At 53.1% G+C, this 21148-nt stretch overlaps 1 protein-coding gene across 14 annotated transcripts in view; it reads left to right on the top strand.

Moving 5' to 3' along the window:
* Window positions 1-18390, top strand: part of SEMA4A (semaphorin 4A) — a 49696-nt gene extending 31306 nt beyond the window's left edge. For 10 of the 14 annotated variants that reach the window (XM_043535387.1, XM_043535391.1, XM_043535389.1 and 7 more), the window contains 13 exons: window positions 1496-1656; window positions 2080-2142; window positions 2949-3047; window positions 4450-4561; window positions 4957-5073; window positions 5714-5844; window positions 7097-7266; window positions 8048-8198; window positions 8554-8743; window positions 9588-9703; window positions 9824-9987; window positions 11863-11981; window positions 14755-18390. In XM_043535387.1, the coding sequence (XP_043391322.1) occupies window positions 1496-1656; window positions 2080-2142; window positions 2949-3047; window positions 4450-4561; window positions 4957-5073; window positions 5714-5844; window positions 7097-7266; window positions 8048-8198; window positions 8554-8743; window positions 9588-9703; window positions 9824-9987; window positions 11863-11981; window positions 14755-15434 (2273 nt within the window). In that variant the 3' untranslated portion in view covers window positions 15435-18390. Of the gene's footprint in view, window positions 1-1495; window positions 1657-2079; window positions 2143-2948; window positions 3048-4449; window positions 4562-4956; window positions 5074-5713; window positions 5845-7096; window positions 7267-8005; window positions 8199-8553; window positions 8744-9587; window positions 9704-9823; window positions 9988-11862; window positions 11982-14754 lie in introns of all 14 variants that reach the window. The other 4 variants (XM_043535383.1, XM_043535382.1, XM_043535384.1 and 1 more) reach the window with 1 other exon arrangement.
* Window positions 18391-21148: the final 2758 nt, after the last annotated feature.

Genomic DNA, 21148 nt, shown 5'->3' on the forward strand with positions numbered 1-21148 from the left:
GACTTCACTGGGCTTTGGGTCAGACCCCAAGAGCACGGGAAGTCTATGGGATATAACATGCTACATTACATTACATAGGCACTAAGTTGCAGTATCTAGGTTATGTTACAGAATATAGGTGCCAAGTTGTGGTATATATATGCTACATTACAGTATGTAGGTTCTAAGTTACAGTGTGTGTTTATAGAGAGAGATATGCTATGTTTCAATATATGGGTGCTCTGTTACAGTACCTGCGTTTATTATTTATCTGCATTATCTCCAAGAGGCCTTCACTGAGATCAGAGCCCCATTGTGCTAGGAGCTGTACAGACACACAGTGAGAGCCAGGCCACGCCCTGTGGTGCTTCCATACGCAAGGCAAACCAAATGTGGGAGGGGAAATGATTTGCTCCAGGTCACCCAGTGGGTCTCCAGCCAAGACTGGACTAGAATCCAGATCTCCTGCGTCGTAATCCAGAGCAGTGGTTGGCCCGCGCTGCTTCCCGCAGCCCCCATTGGCCTGGAGCGGCGAACCGCGGCCAGTGGGAGCTGCGATCGGCCGAACCTGCGGATGCGGCAGGTAAAAAAAACCGGTCCAGCCTGCCAGGGGCTTTCCCTGAACAAGCAGCGGACTGGCTTTGAGAACCACTGGTCCAGAGCCTTCGCCTCTGTACCACATACATGCTTTCTTATGGTACACGCATATGTATGACGTTATGGCACATAGATGCTAGGTTATGGTATATACATGTGAGTTGCTGTATACAGATGCTATGTTACAACATATACATGGTGAGTTGTGATATATTTGCCAGAAGCTGGGAATGACTACAGGGGATGGATCACTTGATGATTGATTCCCTGTTCTGTTCCTTCCCTCTGGGGCACCTGGCATTTGCCGCTGTCAGAAGACAGGACACTGGGCTAGCTGGACCGTTGGTCTGACCCAGTAGGGCCGTTCTTATGTTCTTATGATAGACGCTATGTTACAACACATACGTGTTAGGTAGCATTTTGGGGGAAGTTACGTTTCTGGTTTTAGCAGGAAGTTCCACCATTTCAAAATTGTTTTTTGTTCCGAATGGGAATGAAACGTAGAATTTCAACAATTCCTGCTAAATGAATTTTTTTTAATTGTTTCGAGTCAATTGATTTTGATTGTTTTAAATCATAGCAAATAAATTGTGAAACAAAAGAAAACAGAGCATTCTGTTGCATGATCAAAACGCTTTGTTTAGGTGATTTTCATCAAAAAATGAAATTCTGTGGAAATCAGCGTTTCTGACAAAAAAAACACCCCCATTCTGTTGGGAAATTTTCAACCAACTCTAAGACTATTCTGTACAGGTGCCACTTTACATATACGGTGCTGAGTTATGGAATATAGGTGCCAAGCTGTGGCATATAGGTGCCAGTTTACAGTATGTGGGTGCTTCTTTATGGTATATAGGACCCATGTTGTGCTATATAGGTGCTAAGTATCATCCACCATGCACTGTTTGATCCCTGCCAGGAGACCCCCGGAGGACCCTAACCAGCTTCAGCCAGGATGGAACCTTCCACTATGATACTTTCCTCTTGAGCGAAGATGAAGGCACTCTGTATGTGGGAGCTCGAGATACCATCCTCTCCCTCCGGGTGGACAGTGCTGGGTCCATGGAGCTGACGGGCTCAGTGAGTAGAACTCGGCCTTCCCCAGAGAGTGGGGAGCATTTGGGGTGCAGGAGGGAGGCAAGCTGATCCCGAAGGCGGGGCAAGTGGAAGTCAAATCTGGGTTCTGTTCCTCTTCCCATGCCTCAGTTTCCCCATCTGTAAAGTGGGGATAATGTTACTCAGGAATTGTGAGTTGTAATTCATGAATGTTGGTAAAGTGCTTTGAACCTTAAGCAGAAGCCTCTAGAGAGAACAGAACTGAAGTGAAGAGTCCTGACTCCCTAACCCCCTTGCTCTGACCACTAGATCATACTCCCCTCCCTGAGAATTTTGCTCTCAGCAGCTTCCTTTCCTTCCAGTGCATTTTACAGGCTCTTGACCTTTTCTCCAGGTGTAATCTTCCTCCCAACCTTTGAAGAATCTCTCTCTTTCCCCCCCTTACAGATAGTGTGGCAACCCATGCCTGAAAAAAAGCAGGAGTGTGTCTTTAAAAAGAAAAGCAATCTGGTAAGGAGCTGGGGGAGATGCTGATGCTGGTGTGGGTTGTATTATGCCCCTCGAGGGCGCAGTTAGTCTTGGAGTGTATATGGAGGGCTTGGAGAGCTGGCGACAATGCTGAGGGGTGGGTGCTGGGGTGGGTGAGTGCTTTGTGGTGCCGTGAGAGGTGGTGTCAAGCCAGGTGCAATTCCTGAGCCTGGTTTCTCACTCCCACAACTTGCAAAGGAAGCGATAGTGCTTGCTGGTGGACTAGGTGGCATTCTTCTCAGGGTCTCAGCGTGGGGTCCCGGGGGCGCTGGCTTGTGCTTGGGGTCTTTTAAAACATCCCATGCATGGGGGTGTTAATCCTGGTGTCCTGGCCAACTCTTCATTTGCCTCCCTAACTTCCCCTTGCAGCTCAGCTTGGTCGTGTTCTTCTTCTCCTAAACTGTACAGCTATCATGCTCCACTCTAGAGGTGGCTGCTTTTTAGGGCTGGGTGAGTGATCCCTGTGCAGCATTGCTATGCGCTGTTGAACAGCTGTCGTGTTCCACTTCAGAGGTGGATGCTGTTTAATGCTGACTAGTGATCCCTGTGTAGCATTGCTCTGTGTTATTGAACTGCTGCTAAGTCCCACCCCAGAAGTGGCTGCATTTTAATTATGGGTAAGTGATCCCAGTGAGATGTTGCTGGGGGCTGTTAAATCACGGCTGCATTCCACCCCAGAGGTGGCTGCATGTCAGTGCTGAGCATAGTGACCCTGTTCTATGCAGCCCGTGAAGCAACCTGAAATCTGAGCTGTTGTTTTTTAAGTGGCGTGTGCTTTTCTCCCACAGACAGAGTGCTTCAACTTCATCCGTGTCCTAGTGCCAGTGAATCAGACTCACCTGTACACCTGTGGGACCTATGCCTTCAGCCCCACCTGCTCTTACATTGTGAGTGTCTACGTTGGGCTGGCGGGAAGCTCGGACTCCAGCACCTGCTGTCTGAGTTTCACCCGGCACATCGCGTCAGAGCCTGCATTCCGGAAATGGGCCGAGGCTCACAGAAGAGGCAGGTCTGGTCTGTGACTGACACTGAGGCTGCTGGCCACAGAGAGACCTTGTGATTCTCTCTGGCCTTCCAGTTCCCCAGACTGCACTGTGTAGTGTTACCTAAATCCTGACCCGGACTGGTGGGACACAGAAGGGTTTAGGGCCAGATCGGCAAAGGGGTTTAGGCACCTAATGACACAGCTAGGCACCTATTGGGATTTACAGTAGCACCTTAGTCCCATTGATCTTCAAAGGGAGTTAGGTGCCTAGGTGCATTTGAAGATCCCAATAAATGCCTACCTTTATCTTTAAGCACTTAAACGCTGGAAAATCTGGCCTTTATTGACTACCTTGTCAATGATGTGTGTGAGAGAGAGGAGACCAAGAGAGCAAAGAGGGCGGAGTCAGGACTCCTGGGTTCTATTTCTAGCTCTGAGAGGTAGTGTGGTCTAATGGTCAGAGCAAGTGGGGGGGATAGCTCAGTGGTTTGAGCATTGGCCTGCTAAACCCAGGGTTGTGAGTTCAATCCTTGAGGGGGCCATTTAGAGATCTGGAGCAAAAATTGGGGATTGGTCCTGCTTTGAGAAGGGGGTTGGACTAGATGACCTCCTGAGGTCCCTTCCAACCCTGATATTCTATTATTCAGAGTCAGGACTTGAATTCTAGTCTCTACAGAAGAGGCTTTGCTGCCCTCTGTTGGCTCTGTGTGTATGCTAAGCAGCCTCTTATATTTTCTGGTTATTTTCCTTTCCAGATGAAAGGCCCGGGTTTACAGGAGAAGTGGTGAGTTTACAGGAACCTGGGTCAACATTTTCAAACCTGGCCTCTGATTTTCTCAAGTTGCGTAACCAAAAAGAAGTAGATATGCAAAAACAAGCGGCCACGTTTTAGAGTAGTTGGCCCTGTTCTTTTGGAGTCACCAGAAGAGAGAGCTAATCTGAGCTATGGCCTGGGTTCTCCTCCAAAATTCACAGGTTTCCTGATTTGGGGTTCCTGATTATTGGGATTCCATTATAATTTGACTTTATTGGGGTTATATTATGAGTGTAGCGTAATGGATACAGCCCTGGGCTGGGTCTCAGAAGACCTGGCTTCCATTCCTGGCACCGCCACTGGCCTGTGGGTGACCTCCTTGGTAAAACACATCGATTATAATATAACATAGAGAGTTGTCTTTATTATGAAAGTTGGATTCCCCCGCCCTGTTGCCTGGAGGGGATCTGTCTCTAGACTGAACTCAAGTGACCACCGTTTGCTTTGTTCTTGTCCTGCGACTGATGGATTGATTTCTAATTCCTTGCAGAATCTGGAGAATTTCAGCCTGGTTTCTGTCAGCCAAGGGAGGCCCCTCCTCCAGGATGGGAAGGGACAGTGCCCCTTCGACCCCAGCCACAAGTATACGGCCATCCTGGTGGGTGAGTATGGAGCTCTTTGGAAACCATGGGCTGCGCAGTGACTGCGTGATGGGGAGGGAGGTGGAACCCGCAGCCCTACCGTTATAGTGCCTCGAAGCAGAGGATTCGGTCTTGAGCTGCACCCGTCGAGTCCCATGTCTTCGGTGCGGCAAGTCCAGGATTCAAAGGCCTGGGGCTGGCTTGAAAGAGGCCTTTAAGGTCCTGCTGTCGTCCTTTGATGCTGTCTTAGAGATGTAGGTTTATCCCTCAATGCCCGGGTAACCCACTCTAATCCATCAGGATAACGAGTCCCAGGTCTCAAAGCACTTTACCTCTCTCTGACTAAATAACCAAGCCCAGAGGCACCGGCACAGCTGCCGGCCCGGGCTTCCCTCACCGCCTCTCTCCTCCTGCAGGTGGGGAGCTCTACACGGGGACCATGAACAACTTCCAAGGCAACGAGCCCATAATCTCCCGCGCCCTGAGCAGCAGGACCTTGCTGAAGACCGATGCCTTCCTCAGGTGGCTGAATGGTGAGGATGGGTAGGAGGGCCTGCTCCTGCTGGGGGGAAGGGCAGGGGCTGAGGTAGCATCTGAAATCGACAGCTGCCCATTTATGGTCTTCCAGACACAGGACCTGACTCTGTTACCTGGTGGGGATGGGATGAGAGGCTGCAACACCCTTTGAGCTGAGGCTATGCTCAGGCTGGCTCCGGGGCCAGTTAGAGCAGCCTCGGGGCTGCTCTAATTTACACTGTGCTCCCTGTGGCCCCCTGCCATCCCTGGAAAGCAGAGAATAACCATAGCACAGTGCACTCTACTCATGCCCACAATCTGCCCCCTCAGCTGGGGCAGGTGCAGCTCCACGATGGCCAGGGAGGACCTTGCCCAGGAAGGATTCTCAGGGGACCAGTCCCCCCCCTCGTTAAGGCCCTTTAGCTGCTTAACGGGGCCTCACATCAGTGAGAATCAGGCCCTGGGACTCTTTGCTTGGGTCGCCGTCACCTATTAGCCAACAGGCGAATGGCTGGTGCCCACTGGCCCTCAGGGATGTGTTTCCTAGGCAACAAGTCCACCGTCTCCCATGAATATTTACATGCCCCCCCATCTGCCCCTGGGAAGCAGTGCGCAGGGATTCGGCATCTAACCCGCCTGGTCTCCTTCTCCCCACAGTCGACGCGGGCTTCGTGGCCTCCGCCAACATCCCTGGAGACGAGAAGGTCTATTTCTTCTTCCAGGAGACGGCCGAGGAGTTTGATTTCTTTGAGAAGCTCATGGTCTCCCGAGTAGCTCGTGTGTGCAAGGTATGAGGCAGGCCCGAGTTGGCTCTTGGAGCGCGTGCGTGCCTATGTCTCGTACCCTCGCATTGTGGTCTCTCCTGCTTGTGGCCTGCCCCGGTGATGACAACTGACCCACCAGTAACATAGGGCCTCCCTTCTGCCTTCCGTGGCATCTAGGCAGCTTGATTGCCTTCAGATCTGTGCCGGGGGCCTCACGTAGATGTAGCTGATGGGACCATAGTAGACAGTGACATTGATGAGGAATAAAATTCAGTTACCCCCTCCCAGAGCTGGGCTCTAGCCAAAATCTGGGACGGTTCCATTTGGATGAAAGGTGGTTGGTGTCACCTGTTTATTTACAGATATAGACAGATGCTGCCCCGTTTCCCTGGGGCCCAAGAACCAGCTGGCTGGCCTGCCTCCGCTGCCTTTCAGGGTCACACTGCAACTGTTCCTGCAGCCACGCCCTGCATTCGGACCCCATCGCTCCATGTGGGTTATGGGGCGGCGTGAGCATCGCTACACATCTGTGTGGGGAACAAATATTTGATGATGGGCTCTTCAGTCTAGCAGGAAAAGGTCTAACACGAGCCAATGGCTGGAAGTTGAAGCCGGACAATTTCAGACAGGAAATAAGGCGTCAATTTTTAACAGTGAACGTAATTAAGCATTGGAACACAAGACCCAGGGTCATGGTGGATTCTCCATTTTTAAATTGGATTTTTTTCAAAAGGATCTGCTCTAGGAATGATTTTGGGGCAGCTCTCTGACCTGTTCTATACAGGAGGTCAGGCTAGATGATCACAATGGTTCCTTCTGGCCTTGGAATCTATTAATTCTGTATCTTAAGTGGGCCCACTAGCCTCCTAACAGCCCGTTACCACTGTCTGGGTGGTTTCCTGCTTGTGTCCACCTTTTTAGTTCCTCATATCTCACTGACTGCGCACGAGGGCTTATTACAACATTGTCTGGAACATCAGCTGATCAGAGCCTGGTGGTTGGTTTACTCACCACAGTTGTACCACTAGAATTCCCTCTTTTTATTTTGAGCAGGGGATTGAGTTTGGGTCTACCCACAGGGCCACCCTTCCTCTCAGACCTTCCCTTCATTCAGAATAGCTCTTCCCCTTTCCGGAGCAGCACACACACCCACTGCTGGCCGAGTTGTACCAGCATGGCTGCGTGCTGACCCCCAGGACAGGCCGTCCTCTCAGCCCTCCCTTTAAGGAGAGGCCCTGCTCCGTTCCGGGTGACCGGGCATTCCTCTCTCCTGCAGAATGACGTCGGAGGAGAGAAGGTGCTGCAGAAGAAATGGACCACGTTCCTGAAAGCCCAGCTGATGTGCTTCCAGCCGGGACACTTCCCTTTCAACGTGATCCATCACTCCTTTGTCCTACCCCAGCCAGGAGGGGGCGCCGTCTTCTATGGAGTCTTCACTTCACAATGGTAAGGCAGGAAACTTTCCTCTCCTGCCCAAAGGGCTCAGAAATCCCCCAAGGACCCATGTATTCCCAGGCCTGCACAGCCACAAGTCCCCTATCGCAAGAAGGACATTTTGGGGGGTGGGGTCTGTCCATCAGGCCCATTCAAATGGGTATGCTGAACCCAGCAAGTAGGACCCCTTCTGCGTTATGGTTCACCCTGAATATTTCGTTATTGCAGCAGATGTAATTAACCTGTGGAACTCCTTGCCACATGGTATTGCTGAAGAAGTTGCTTAGTAAATTTCAGACCTAAGAGATGAGACTGGTGTCTAGTGGTTAGAGCAGGTGGCTTGGGGTCAGGACTCTTGGATTCTAGTCCCACATCTAGGCGTGAGTGTGACCTAATTGAGCACTGGGGACTGGGAGTTTGCATGCCGGGGTTCTTTGCTCAGCTCTACGAAGGAGCATGGGCCAGTGGCCAGAGGGGGCTGCGAGTCAGGACTCCTGGATTCTATTCATAGGCAAGTGCCTGTCGCTGTGGGGTGGTGAGGGTTGATGCTTTGCAAGTGTTTGGAGGCCCTGGATGGAGGTTGCTGTGGAAGCACCTGGCATTATTATTTCAGAAGGTTTATATGGCCAAGGAACAGCCCTTCTAGAGGGCCCCAAAGGGGTGGACTTCCCATGCCCACTGACCCACACGTCACAGGCAGGGTGTGGCTGGATCCCACATCTGACCTGCCCACCTCAGGGTGTCCCCCTAGCGCTGGCGTGTACCACCAACAGGATCACTCGTCCCTTGGCAGGCAGATGGGAGACGCAGGCAGCACGGCGGTGTGCGCTTTCAACCTGGAGGACATCGAAAGCGTCTTCAACGGCAAATACAAGGAGCTGAACAAGGAGAGCTCCCGGTGGATGACATACAGCGATGCGGTCCCTGAGCCCCGCCCTGGCAGCGTGAGTATCACCTGCTTCACGCATCTAACTCCAAGGCATGAGGATGTGTGCCGAAGGATGACTTTGCAGGACAGGTTTGGGGTTAAGCCAGGCGGCTGGAACTCAGGACACCTGGGTTCAATTCCTACCGGGGCCGCTGACTTCGGGCAAGGCACTTAATTGCTCCGTGCCTCAGTTTCCCTGGATAATAGTCCATCTGCCTTGCTTTTTACGGGAAGCTGGCATAATCAACTGTGCTTTCCCCCTTTGCAAGGATGCCTAGAGCAAAAAAACCCCAACCCCCTAAGCCTGTCACTAGCCCAGTTCCCACCTCTGATAACCCTTCTGATCCGCTGCCTTTCTCCTCCCACTGCAGTGCTCAGTGCGCCCATCGGCAGACAAAGTCCTGACCTTCATGAAAAACCACTTCCTGATGGATGGGAAGGTTGTGCCCAGGAACAAGCAGCCGGTGCTGGTGAAGCAGAACGTGAAATATACGCGGATCGCAGTCGATCAGACCCACAGTGTCTCGGGCACCTCCTATGAGGTGATGTTCCTGGGAACAGGTACGGCTCCCATGAGCAGGGGTCACCACCTCGTCAGTGCGTGGGGCTGGATTCTGCACCCAGCTGAGTGTTTACCCAATGGGAAAGCTCCCATTGGCGTCAGTGGGACGGGGGCAGGCACTTATTGCTGGAGTCAGACGGGTCATTCGTTTTCCGGTGATTGATTCAGGTGGACCTGAAATGAAACTTTTTGGGGTTTGGAATGCAACGAAAAAGTAAAAAAAAAAAAAAATTAATTTTTGAGGCTTTTTTACCTTTCGAAAAAAATGAAATTGAAAATTCAAAGAAAATGTAAACATTTTGACAATTTTTTGTTTGCCAATTTGTGTATTTGTTATTTTGGAATTTGTGTGTTAGCAGAGCAGGGGGGTGTTTCACCCCATTCTGCTGGCCAATCTCAGGTCTGTTAATTGCACCCTGCCCATTGCACTTTCAGTTAGATATGGCTCTCCTTCACTTCCTGTCCCATGCATTGTTAAACACATTTACCGCTCTTCACCCCAGAGGTGGCTGCATGTTAGTGGTGGACAACGTGGTTTCTATAAGCCTGACAAGGTTGGTACCAGCCAGCTAACAAAGTGCTTTGGAGGCACATTGGGGCAAAAGGTCCTGTATAAACGAAGGGTCGTTCTCTTTTAATTAAGCAAATTGTGTGTGTGAGAGAGAGAGAGAATTGAATAGACTAGCCATTTAGATCCAGATACTCCACTTCCACTGAAACTAAGAACTTAAATACCTTTGTTACACACAGTGAACTTAGAGAAGAGATCAGCTCCTCAAAGAGAGGATGCATTGTCTCAGCCCCATGGTAAATACACTTGTGTCCCTATATTTCCTCCCACAGATCAAGGATTCCTGCACAAAGCAGTGGCTCTGGCCAGCGGTGCTCATATCATTGAGGAAATCCAGCTGTTTAAGGACCCAGAACCTGTGCAGAACCTTCTGTTCTCACCTGGGAAGGTAGGAGACTTGCAGAGCTGCCTGGTGCAGCAGACAGGAAGGGGAGACGCTGCCCAGGGGGCTAAGTAGGTGATGTAGAGGTAACTGTGTGACATTTTCTGTGTGTCTCCCCCCCGGCAGGGGATCCTGTATGTGGGGTACTCCAAGGGGGTCCTGCAGGTGCCGCTGGCCAACTGCAGCGTGTACAGGAGCTGTGCTGACTGTGTCCTCGCCCGAGACCCCTACTGCGCCTGGCACGGGCGCAGCCAGTCGTGCCAGGAGACCCGAGCCACAAACAAAAACACGTGAGTAGCTCAGTGTGTGGAACAGCTCAGGTGTAACCCCCGAGAGGGAAGCAGGCATGTCTAGTGGTTAGAGCAGAGCCTGGCCAGTCAGGACTCTTGGTTTCGACTCCCTGCTCTGGGAAGGGAGTGTGCTCTAGTGGTCAGAGGAAGGGGGCTGGGAGTCAGGATTCCTGGCTCTGTTCCCAACTCCAGGATGGGGTAGGGCGGGGGTGGTTAGAGCAGGGGACTGGGAAACAGGACTCCTGGGTTCCATTCTGCCTTATCCCACCGTGTGAATTTAGGAAAGTGACTTGCTTTATTTCCTGCCTGCAAAGCGGGGAAAATAACACTCCCCTGCCTCCCAGAGATTGCCAAGTGCTTTGAGATCCTCCCAGGACAGCTGCTCTAGAAGGGCAGATGGGTATTTCTGGGCCTCGGGGAGTGGGGGGAGAGGGGAGGGTGAAAAGCCCCTAGTGTTCCCTGAGCACTAGCCCGAAGGACCGCCCACCAGGAATACAGCCCTGCGGTGTCGCTAACGCACTTTGCGAGCACTGACGGGCTCTCTCAGAGCATGTGCCACTGGCCAGTCACCTGTGGGTGTCAGCCAGGATCCCAGCAACAGCCATGTGCTTCCTAGTCCATGGACCCGCTGCTCAGCTGCCCTCAGCTTTCTTCTTCCTGACTGCTTTGCAATAAGCTCACGCCAGGAAATCAGTGCCTTCCCAGCTCTTGTCCTCTCCTCCACGGCGGCTCTCTGGATACATCCAAGCTGCTATTTTTAATACGCTCCCTTTGGCCCCACTAGCACGCATCTGTCCACCTGGCCTGCGAGGCTCCCAGCTGCCCTCCGAGGCTGCCTTGTCTCCCTGCCCCGGCTGAGGCGCTGGCAGGCGAGACCTGAGATCCTCCGTCAGCCAGGAGAGGTTTTAGAAACAAACAAACCAACACACTTTGCCGGTGAAGCTGGGGCCACGTGGTGGAAGGAGAGGAGCTGCTGGTTCCCACAGCCCGTGCGCTTCCGTCCCAATCCACAGGCTCCCACCCGCTCCCGCTGTCCCAGCCCTGAGCTCCCCACCCACACAACTCTGCCAGTGCCCCTCGCTTTTGCAGAACTCCCTGTGCTTCCAGTCCCGGGCGGACTCTACAATCTCACCAAGCTGCACCCAGATCTGGAGGGTGATGGCTCTGATTGATAATAAGACAGAAAACATTATGTTGCCTCTATATAAATCTGTGGTACGCCCACATCTGGAATACTGCGTGCAGATGTGGTCGCCCCATCTCAGAAAAGATATATTGGAATTGGAAAAGGTTCAGAAAAGGGCGACAAAAATGATGAGGGGTATGGAACAGCTTCCATATGGGGAGAGATTAATAAGACTGGGACTTTTCAGCTTGGAAAAGAGACGACTAAGAGGGGATAGGATAGAGGTCTATGAAATCATGACTGGTGTGGAGAAAGTAAATACGGAAGTGTTATTTATTCCTTCTCATAACACAAGAACTAGGGGTAATCAAATGAAATGAATAGGCAGCAGGTTTAAAACAAACAAAAGGAAGTATTTCTTCACACAATGCATAGTCGGTCTGTGGAACTCTTTGCCAGAGGATGTTGTGAAGGCCAAGACTATAAGAGGGTTCAAAAAAGAACTAGGTAAGTTCATGGAGGACAGGTCCATCAATGGCTATTAGCCAGGATGGGCAGGGATGGTGTCCCTAGCCTCTGTTTGCCAGAAGCTGGGAATGGATCACTTGATGATTCTCTGTTCTGTTCATTCCCTCTGGGGCACCTGGCATTGGCCAGCAACCAGCTCACCTGCCGTCCCCACGTCAAGCAGCGGCTTGAGAGCGAATTCATTGCCTTGGGTTCTCAGTGTGTCACTTCTCCCTCTCTAGGAGCGACTGGCTGCAGGACATCGAGACGGGTAGGCCAGGGGCTACGTGCCAGCAGATCGGTGGGAAAGGCAGGGCCACGCCCAGGTCTCGGGACGACTCGGGCAGCAGCCTGGTAAAAAGTTGAGTATCGATCTTCCGGGTTTACTGTGCTTGGGGCACGTGTCTAACGGCGGGTGGGACTCTGACACCAGCAATGCTACGAGGGGGGCTGGGGAGACCCTCTGTGAGCCAGGGGGGGCTGCCTGCTCTAGGGAGGAGCTGGAGCCAGGGAGGAACGAACGGGGCCAAGCTCAGTGCTTCTGAGGCGTCAGGTCTCCGGTGGGCTTTGGCCCTGCTTTCTGCAAACATTGTGGACCAAATCCCAGGAGAAACTCTTCAATCAAAAATAATGTAATCAAGGCAGCGCTCGGCCCAGTAATAAATAACACGCCAGGGTGCCAGCCCCGCCTGGACCACCCTACAACACCACGCCAGGGTGCCAGGCCCCCCGTGGGCAACCCTACAACACCACACCAGGGTGCCAGGCCCCCTGAACCACCCTACAAAACCATGCCAGGGTGCCAGCCCCACTGGACCACCCTACAACGCCACGCCAGGGTGCCAGCCCCCCTGGACCACCCTACAACACCATGCCAGGATGCCAGGCCCCCCTGGACCACCCTACAACACCACGCCAGGGTGCCAGCCCCCCTGGACCACCCTACAACACCACGCCAGGGTGCCAGCCCCCCTGGACCACCCTACAACGCCATGCCAGGGTGCCAGCCCCCCTGGACCACCCTACAACACCATGCCAGGATGCCAGGCCCCCCTGGACCCCTGCAACACCACGCCAGGGTGCCAGCCCCCCTGGACCACCCTACAAAACCACACCAGGGTGCCAGGCCCCCTGAACCACCCTACAACACCACGCCAGGGTGCCAGCCCCCCTGGACCACCCTACAACACCACGCCAGGGTGCCAGCCCCCCTGGACCACCCTACAACACCACGCCAGGGTGCCAGGCCCCCTGGACCACCCTACAACACCACTCCAGGGTGCCAGCCCCCCGGACCACCCTACAACACCACGCCAGGGTGCCAGCCCCCCTGGACCACCCTACAACACCACGCCAGGGTGCCAGCCCCCCTGGACCACCCTACAACGCCATGCCAGGGTGCCAGCCCCCCTGGACCACCCTACAACACCATGCCAGGATGCCAGGCCCCCCTGGACCCCTGCAACACCACGCCAGGATGCCAGCCCCCCTGGACCACCCTACAACACCACGCCAGGGTGCCAGCCCCCCTGGACCACCCTACAACACCACGCCAGGGTGCCAGGCCCCCTGGACCACCCTACAACACCACTCCAGGGTGCCAGCCCCCCGGACCACCCTACAAAACCATGCCAGGGTGCCAGGCCCCCTGAACCACCCTACAAAACCACACCAGGGTGCCAGGCCCCCTGAACCACCCTACAACACTATGCCAGGGTGCCAGGCCCCCTGGACCACCCTGCAACACCACTCCAGGGTGCCAGCCCCTGTGGGCAACCCTACAACACCACACCAGGGTGCCAGCCCCCCGGACCACCCTACAAAACCATGCCAGGGTGCCAGCCCCCCTGGACCACCCTACAACACCACGCCAGGGTGCCAGCCCCCCTAGACAGCCCTACAATAACAAACTGTAGAGTTGCCCCTCTGTGCCCAATCCACTGAGGATTAGGGGCGGTTGTGGTGCTGGGAGCCTTAGCTCACACTTCAGCCGCTCGTGCTTTTAGCTCCGGAGGTCCCCACTGGTGCATCAGCCAACATGGCAGCCAACACACGGTCTGACTAGCAAATCTCCCAGTTCCCAGCCAAAAGTTGCTATTCAGTGAGCTCTGGAGTGTGCCTTCCCCGGCACTCCGCCTGCAGCCCTGCAAACCTGCCTGTGGCCAGGGCCTTTCTTCCGAAACCAGCGGTCGCTAAGCAGCCTGCCTGTTGCCAGGATCTGGATCCCCAGTGGGACGGGATCAGCTCCTGGCAAAATGTCGTTATTAACCGAAAGTTGGTAATATCGGGATTGCTGCAAACCGGCACCCAAATGTACTTCGATATACTCTTCAGTGCAGGCACTGTCTCTTCGCTCCCCGTTTCTACTGCAACCAGCGCAAGGGCGCCCTAGACAATAGTAGGTGACGGCCCGAGGTGCAGGGCAGTGGAGAATTGGGCCCGTTTACTCCAGTTTTGGCCTGGATTCTGTTCTTAGTGACACCAGTGTGAATCCAGAGTCACTCTGGTTGCATCCATGTAGTTTATACTGCACTCAGAGTCTAGCCCTTCCTGGCCTGACTTTCCGAACTGCTTTGCTCTTGTGGCAGCCCCCCTTGAGGCGCAGAGAGAGGGGATGGGGGATGCCCAGTACCTTTGAAAATCTGGGTTTCTCGCTAGGTGCCAGGGTGGATGCCCAGCTTGGAAGTGGAGCTTTCTTTCCACAAGAACCATTTTTTGTTTGTAATGAAAACTGCTGATTCAGAGACACCAAAACATTTTGTGCATTCATGTCGGTTTCGCACCGATTGTTTGCCAAAAACAAACCCTGACGAATTTCCAAAACTATTGAACCGTTTCAGTTTTTCACTTCAGCATTTCCTTCCGTTTCCGAGTGAATTAGCCACCTAAAAATGCTCAAAAATCGAAACCTTTCATTTGACCTGAAACACTTTTTGTTTTTAACTTTTCGATTGGCCACAAAAACGGTCACTGTCGGTCCAGTTCGAAAGGAATTTTGTTCCCCGCAAACGCCGTGACTCGCCCCGGCTCTAGTTGCAAGGGGCTGGTGCCAGCTCTTTGGACAGCAGCGTCAGCTGGTCCGGGTGGGCAGCCAGAGACTCACCGCTCCCTCTCCTCTCTTTGTATCTTTCCAGCGTTGAGCCCAGCCCTGAACTCCGTAATTCGGCTGCCGTGCCCGCAGCTCTCCGCCCTGGCCGATTACACCTGGAGCTACCCAGGGCCGAAGACCCCGGCGGGGCTGACGGTGTTGGACGATAAGACGCTGGTGATCATCATGCAGCGCCAGGCGGCAGGCGAGTACACGTGCTGGGCCAGCGAGAACGGGCACCACCAGCCTGTGGCCCGCTATGTGGTGCGGGACCCCACGGGGGGCGACGGCTACCCCAACATCCTGAGTGAGAGCGGAGGGGACAGCACGGTCGGGGAAGGGCTGGAGCGGGGGGCAGGCCCACAGGGCGGGCACCGCTCCTACTGGACGCAGTTTGTTGCGGTGACGGTGCTGCTGTTGGTGACGCTGGTCGTAGCAATGGCCGTGGCCGCCTTCTCCTACCACAGCAGGCTCAAGGCCAAGAGCAAGGTGCAGGGCTGCAACACCCCCGAAGCCACCAAGGTGTCCAGTCAGGAGAAGGTGCCGCTGAACGGAGGCCGGAGCCCGCAGCTACAAGGGCCCTTCCAGGAGCGGGCCAAGGACCCCAGGGACTGCTGTGTCCAGATGGAGGGGCTGTACCAGGACATAGACGCGGACAACAACAGGTTAAGCGCCAGCCTGGGGGCCAGGCAGGGCTCCCAAGGAGTGGCTCTGGAGAAAGCTTAAGCTGGCCGTGCCTGCCCCGACCTGCCTTTCGTCTCGAACTCAGCCGTGTCGTGGTAACGCGCAGCCCTACGATAACAAACCAGTGCGTGTGTGTGGCTCACCGCTTGGGAGCAACCCTACAGTAACAAACCGGTCTGCGTCCAGCCCCCAAATTCATAACAAACGTGTATCAGCTGGTTAGACCTCCCACACGGCGCGCGCCCAGAAACTGCACCTGCTCCTCGTCCGTGTGCCAGCTGCTGCCGCTCGCCCACGTGTGGGTCGCTCCACCACTGAAGAGCGATGGGCCCCGCCTGCCTCCCTGCGCTGTCTGGGCATCACCAGCGGCCAAGTCGTGGGAGGGGCGTTAAAAAAAAACCAAAAAAAAACCCTTCCGCTTTTGGGTTTCCGCACGAACCAAGAGACAAACACGGAGCACATCTGGGGCTCTAGATGACTGGGTTCAATGGAGCTGGCGGGCAGGGCAGCACTGAAGAGAGCATGAGCCCTTCCTGGCTAGTGCCCGCTCCGGGTTCAAGCAGGGAGCAACCCCGCGGTGGGATCTGAATGTGCCCAGTGTCGCTGTGTCTACGTAGCTGCTGCTTCCCGGGCTGGTGCCCCCAGCAATTGGTGACATCCCTGCGCTGGCCTGGACCAGCTGGGAGCTGCCACGTCCCCTCCGCGAGTGCTGTGGACGAAGGCCAATAAGCGATGCTGCAGCTGCACGTTACCTAGCGTGCCCCTGGCCAGCTCGGTCCTCCCCTGTGTGGGATGCAGTTGGTGCCAGTCGATGGCTGGGTGTAGCTCTGCCGGGGCCCAATCCGGCTCCTTACAGCTCTGAATATGGGGTCTAACGTTCTGCCTTTGAGCGCAGGGTCAGCAGTTCAAATCCAGCCCCGGCTGGCAATGCTCAGATAGCTGATCCTTGTCGGCCTGCGTGCAATGAGCAGCTGGGCTCCCAGTCTAGTTCCTGCTTGGCCAGAGGTCTGGATCACAACAGCCAATGCTAACTGGCCCCCGCAACGGGGAGACCGGCGATGGCCCACATCACGGAGACTGCGCTCTGCTCTGGGGGGTGTCCTTCCATCAGAGGGCGTTGAACGGTCACTCCCTGCTGTGTGTGGGTAGACGGCTTTAGGGCCTGATTCTCATTTACCCTAAGGCCTCTTTACACCACTCTGGTCCGGTAAAGGAGGCATAAATTATAGCCACATCCCCTCTGCACTGCCGGAGGGGTATAAGGGGCCTTTTAGTGTAAGTGAGAACCAGGCTGAGTCCCTGGGGTTTTGGAGCCAACAGCCTGAAAAATCGGCTTGGGGGGAGGGGAGGGGACTTGCAAGGGGCTTTGGGGATGGGGAGGAGGCAGAGGTTGTGACTGAATGTGAAGTTGTTGGTTTTTTAATTTAATGTTTTTAGATTTAAGTTAAACTTTTCCCGGTAGCAGCGACGAGCGATCGAACCCTTTGTTTCACCACCTCTGCCAGCTGCGGAAGGAACGCGGCTACCGAAACCAGCTCCGAGCCCAGCAGCTGGCCGATAGCCACACTGACAATGCCCAGTGACTGGGTTCGGAGCCTCGGAGCCAGGAGCACAAACATGGCGGTTTTTGCACGAACCACTTGGTTGCACCTGGGGCTAAACACAGCCAGGTGAGTGGATTTCCCTGGGAAAGGCTTCAGATTTCTCCCTGTCCAATGGGATCAGTTTGCTCGTTTCTAAAACCCTTCTTCAACCGCATCAGTATTATTTTGTGATGGATAAATTAACCCCATGCATTGCTGGTCTGCTGACACTGCTATTATGCTTCAATGAAATCAACGCAAGACGGGATGGGTTCACTTGTTACATTTTCCAGCAGCAGGGGCGGGTTCTACCAGGGTGTCCTTCGAAAATCCAGGCTTCTTTCTCAGTTACGCTCACACCCATTAACCCTGCTCTGTGCAAGGCTGGCTTCTAAGGCACTGTGGGCCTGATTCTCACTTACATCCAGCTCCTTTTACCCTGCTCTGGCAAGGTAGATGAGAACCAGGCCCTGGAGATTTCAGACACTGGGGCAGTTGCATGGTTGCAAATTATGGCTTCAAGTGGCAATGCCTGTTAGCACCAGGGGTTCCAACCGTGCAACTACGCTGATGCTTGTAACCAGAGCAGATCCCCAGCTTATTGTACAATAGCTGCCGGCTCTGATGTAAGAGCATTGTCTGAGCTCTGTGACAGACTCAACGCCCTTACAAAAAAACATCCAAGCAAAACTCTTCCCTGGAACCTTTCCCTCTTTCATTCTGTTCACTGGATAAAAATGGGTGTATCTACATGGAGATTACTATGTGACTGTGAAATCCTGCTGGAGACAAGGCCAGGGAGTTTTTACCTCGATGTGGCTAGTCAAGGTGAACTCCAGGAGGGGCAGGGTTCACTTGGACAAGCCACACTGACAGCTACCTGGGCCTCGTCGGCATGTGGAGTTTATGCTGAGGTACGCAGGCCTTTCCGCAGTGAAGACCTAGCCTGTGTGTGCAACCTCCCGCTCTCATTCCTGTGCCGTCTACTGCTCTGTAACAGTGACTAGATTCTTCAATCAAGGGCCTGAGCTTTTAAGTCAGGACAAAGCCCATTCTGTCTCTCTGTGTCGCTGATCACCGGGGTCTGTGCCACGTTGTTCGGACTGCAGTGGCAAGCACAGCTGTCGGGCCTGATCCTCCGCTGGTGTCCATCAGCGTAGCACCTTGGGCTCAATGCGGATCTATACTCGCTGGGGATCAGGCACCATTAACTTCAGTGGAGCTGGACAAGTTTACACCCGCTTGAGATCTGGGCCCATCAACTTCAGTGGAGCAGGGCCACATTACACCAGCTGGGGATCTGCCCCTTCATTGCTTGTTTTATGATGTTTAACCTTATTTTTTTTAAAGAAAGATGTACATCTTCCTGCTCTGGATACATTTTATTTTTTATTAAAAAGTGAATGTCACACTCATGTGCTGCTTTTCTATTCTTATGTAAAGAGCGTGTGGTTAATGAGAGAGAAAGGGCCTGATTCTCCATTGCCCTGTACCTTCCCCGTCATTTACACCAGTACGAAAGGGTGTGAAACACTACCCTTCTGCATTGACGGCCCTTTGCACTGGTGTAAATGACTGGTGTAAAAATATCTGTTTAATAACCAAGGACTGGATTCCATTTCCTTTGATTGTTGGTCTTAAAGGAGCTAAATTTACTTGATGTTTAATACCATAGGGATTACCCCGAACACTATGGAAAGGCAGCTGGCTCTGGGATGAATGCCTTTTAACAGCTCTCAGCAACACTACAGGATGAGAAGCAGCAGAGAAGCTGTTTGTTGAGTCAGAAGGGTTAATATATTAATACTCATGTCTAGTGGCTTGCATAGCTCTGTGATAAAGTGGGCATCATTGTCTCCATTTGACACAGGGAAAATGAGGCACAGAGCGGTAGGAGTGACTTTCCCAAGGCCGTCAGCAGAGCTGGGAGCCAGGACTCGTCATTACCAGCTGCCTACTCTGTTAACTTTTCTCCAGTAGGAGATAAGCTCCTAAATTCCTTTGAGGAGCCGCAAGATTCCAAAGAGCCACAATTTTGTGCACACAGCAACTCATAATTCCTTGCAGGAGCACTGATTCAGCATCTGATCCGAGGTATGAGCACTCCCTTACTGAGTCACCAGCACACCAGTTACATCTACGTTCCCAATGCCGCTCAGTTTGTTTGATGAGACAAGATCACGGTGTTATCGCTGCAAATCAGTCTATGGCCTCCATCCCTGTAGCATCTCAGCACTTCACAATTGCTAATGTGTTTATCCTCACGCACACCCTATGAGTCAGGGCAGTGCTATTATTCTCGTTTGACAGATGGGAAACTGAGGCCCAGAGAAACTAAGGCCCAGATCCTCAAAGGTGTTTAGACACCAAAATACTTTTGAAGCATCTGAGCCTAGGCAATTTGCCCAAGGTCAAACAGCAAGTGCGCAGCGGAGCAGGGAATTGAAGCTAGGTTTCCTAACTCCCAGGCTAGTGTCTTAATCACTAGGCTGTCCTTTCTTTGGGAAAAGCAAAACCAAACCTGGTTGTTATGGATTAATCTTCAAAGGCGTGTGGCTCCTGCTGACTTCAAGTGCAGCTGTTTGCTCAGCAGTCATGCAAAGCAGGGCTTTATCAGCCAAACTCATCTGCCCCGCCTGTACACCCATCTCACTTCAATAAAGATGGAAGGCAAGAAATGGGTCATGAACTAGAGGGACCTAATGGCAACTTTCCCTCGGACAATGTGAAAAGACAAGAATGGGCTGACAGCTGTGAACTGCCAGGGATCAACAAAAGGAGTGATTTGAAACCGTGATCTCGGAAGAGCTAGCATGCTCACAGGTCTGAAAGAAGCACGCTCCTTACACTGTAATTACAGTTTTCCTGTGGTCCTCCAGGAGGGATTAAAAGCTTCTGGCCCTTTCTTTGAATTACACAAATTTTCTGTCCCTTTAAGTGCCTCTTTCCTATTAAGAAGGATTGTTTTAAGGATTGTTACTTGGCTCTATCCCTTTAAAGAGTCATTATTTGGTTTGGTTCATTAAGAGTCATTAATTGTCTCTTTGTTCGCAATGTTCTAGCCATGTTGGTCCCAGGATATTAGAAAGACAGGGTGGGAGTTGTAATAGTTTTTAACTTCTGCTGGTGAAACAGACAGGCGTCCCAGCTACACAGAGTACGCCTGGGGGCATTCTGCGCCGAAAAATTATAAATTCTGCACACAGTATTTTAAAATTCTGCAAAATTGATGCAAATTTTATTTACCAAAATAGCACTACATAATCATGCCAGTTTCAATTATTTTACATCTGAAGAAGTGGGTTTTTTACCCACAAAAGCTTATGGCCAAATAAATCTGTTAGTCTTTAAGGTACCACCGGACTCCTAATTATTTTGGTAATTTATTTCAAAATACCTGTCAGCAAGTATGTCTGTAACAATCAGACACACACAAAAATTCCCCCAGAAGTAGAGAGTTAAAGAAACCCCTATGACAACCTAGTTCCTGTTTCTCTGCCTCCCCCCCCCCCCGCCCCCAGAGCCCAGCTCAGGGGCCAGAGACCCACAACCTCTCCCCCGCCCTGAGCCCACCTGTGGGGCCCCCACAGGCAATACACCCTAACCCCCTCCTCTCCAGAGCCCAACCGCAGGGCCCCCCCAGCCCAGATAACTGCAGCCCGTCCACCTCCCAGAGCCCAGCTGCAGGCCCCACTTGCCCAGACACACCCGCCCCCCCAGCACAGGGATCCAGAGGGAGAAACAGCCTGATGCTCTGTCCCAGGCTTGCAAAGAGTTTCCTGCACGCCACCCTCTCCTTCCCTCAGGGCATGCTGGGAATTCCAGCTGCCAGGAACCATTAGCTCCCTCTCCCTCCCCCCCAGCAGTGCCTTCTCTGTGCAAGCTGGGCTCTGCCGAGTCCAGTGGCCCCTAGTGGCAGCTAGCAGCATTGCAGCCCATTTCTGTGGGGGAAGGAAATTCTACACACACAATGTTAATTTCTGCAAAAATCTGCATTGCGCAGTGGCGCAGAATTCCCCCAGGAGTAACCGAGCTCTTCTTCAGGTCTGGGAAAGGTACTCAGGAGTGTCACAGCTAAACACAAGGTGGAACTTGTTTAGCATAAGGAGTTAACACATATTCTAAGGGACCCTGCAAGGCGAAGTGTCTCATTAACACCCCTGTAGTTACAGG

Source organism: Chelonia mydas, chromosome 24 (assembly GCF_015237465.2).
Source record: "Chelonia mydas isolate rCheMyd1 chromosome 24, rCheMyd1.pri.v2, whole genome shotgun sequence".
NCBI classification, from domain to species: domain Eukaryota; kingdom Metazoa; phylum Chordata; order Testudines; family Cheloniidae; genus Chelonia; species Chelonia mydas.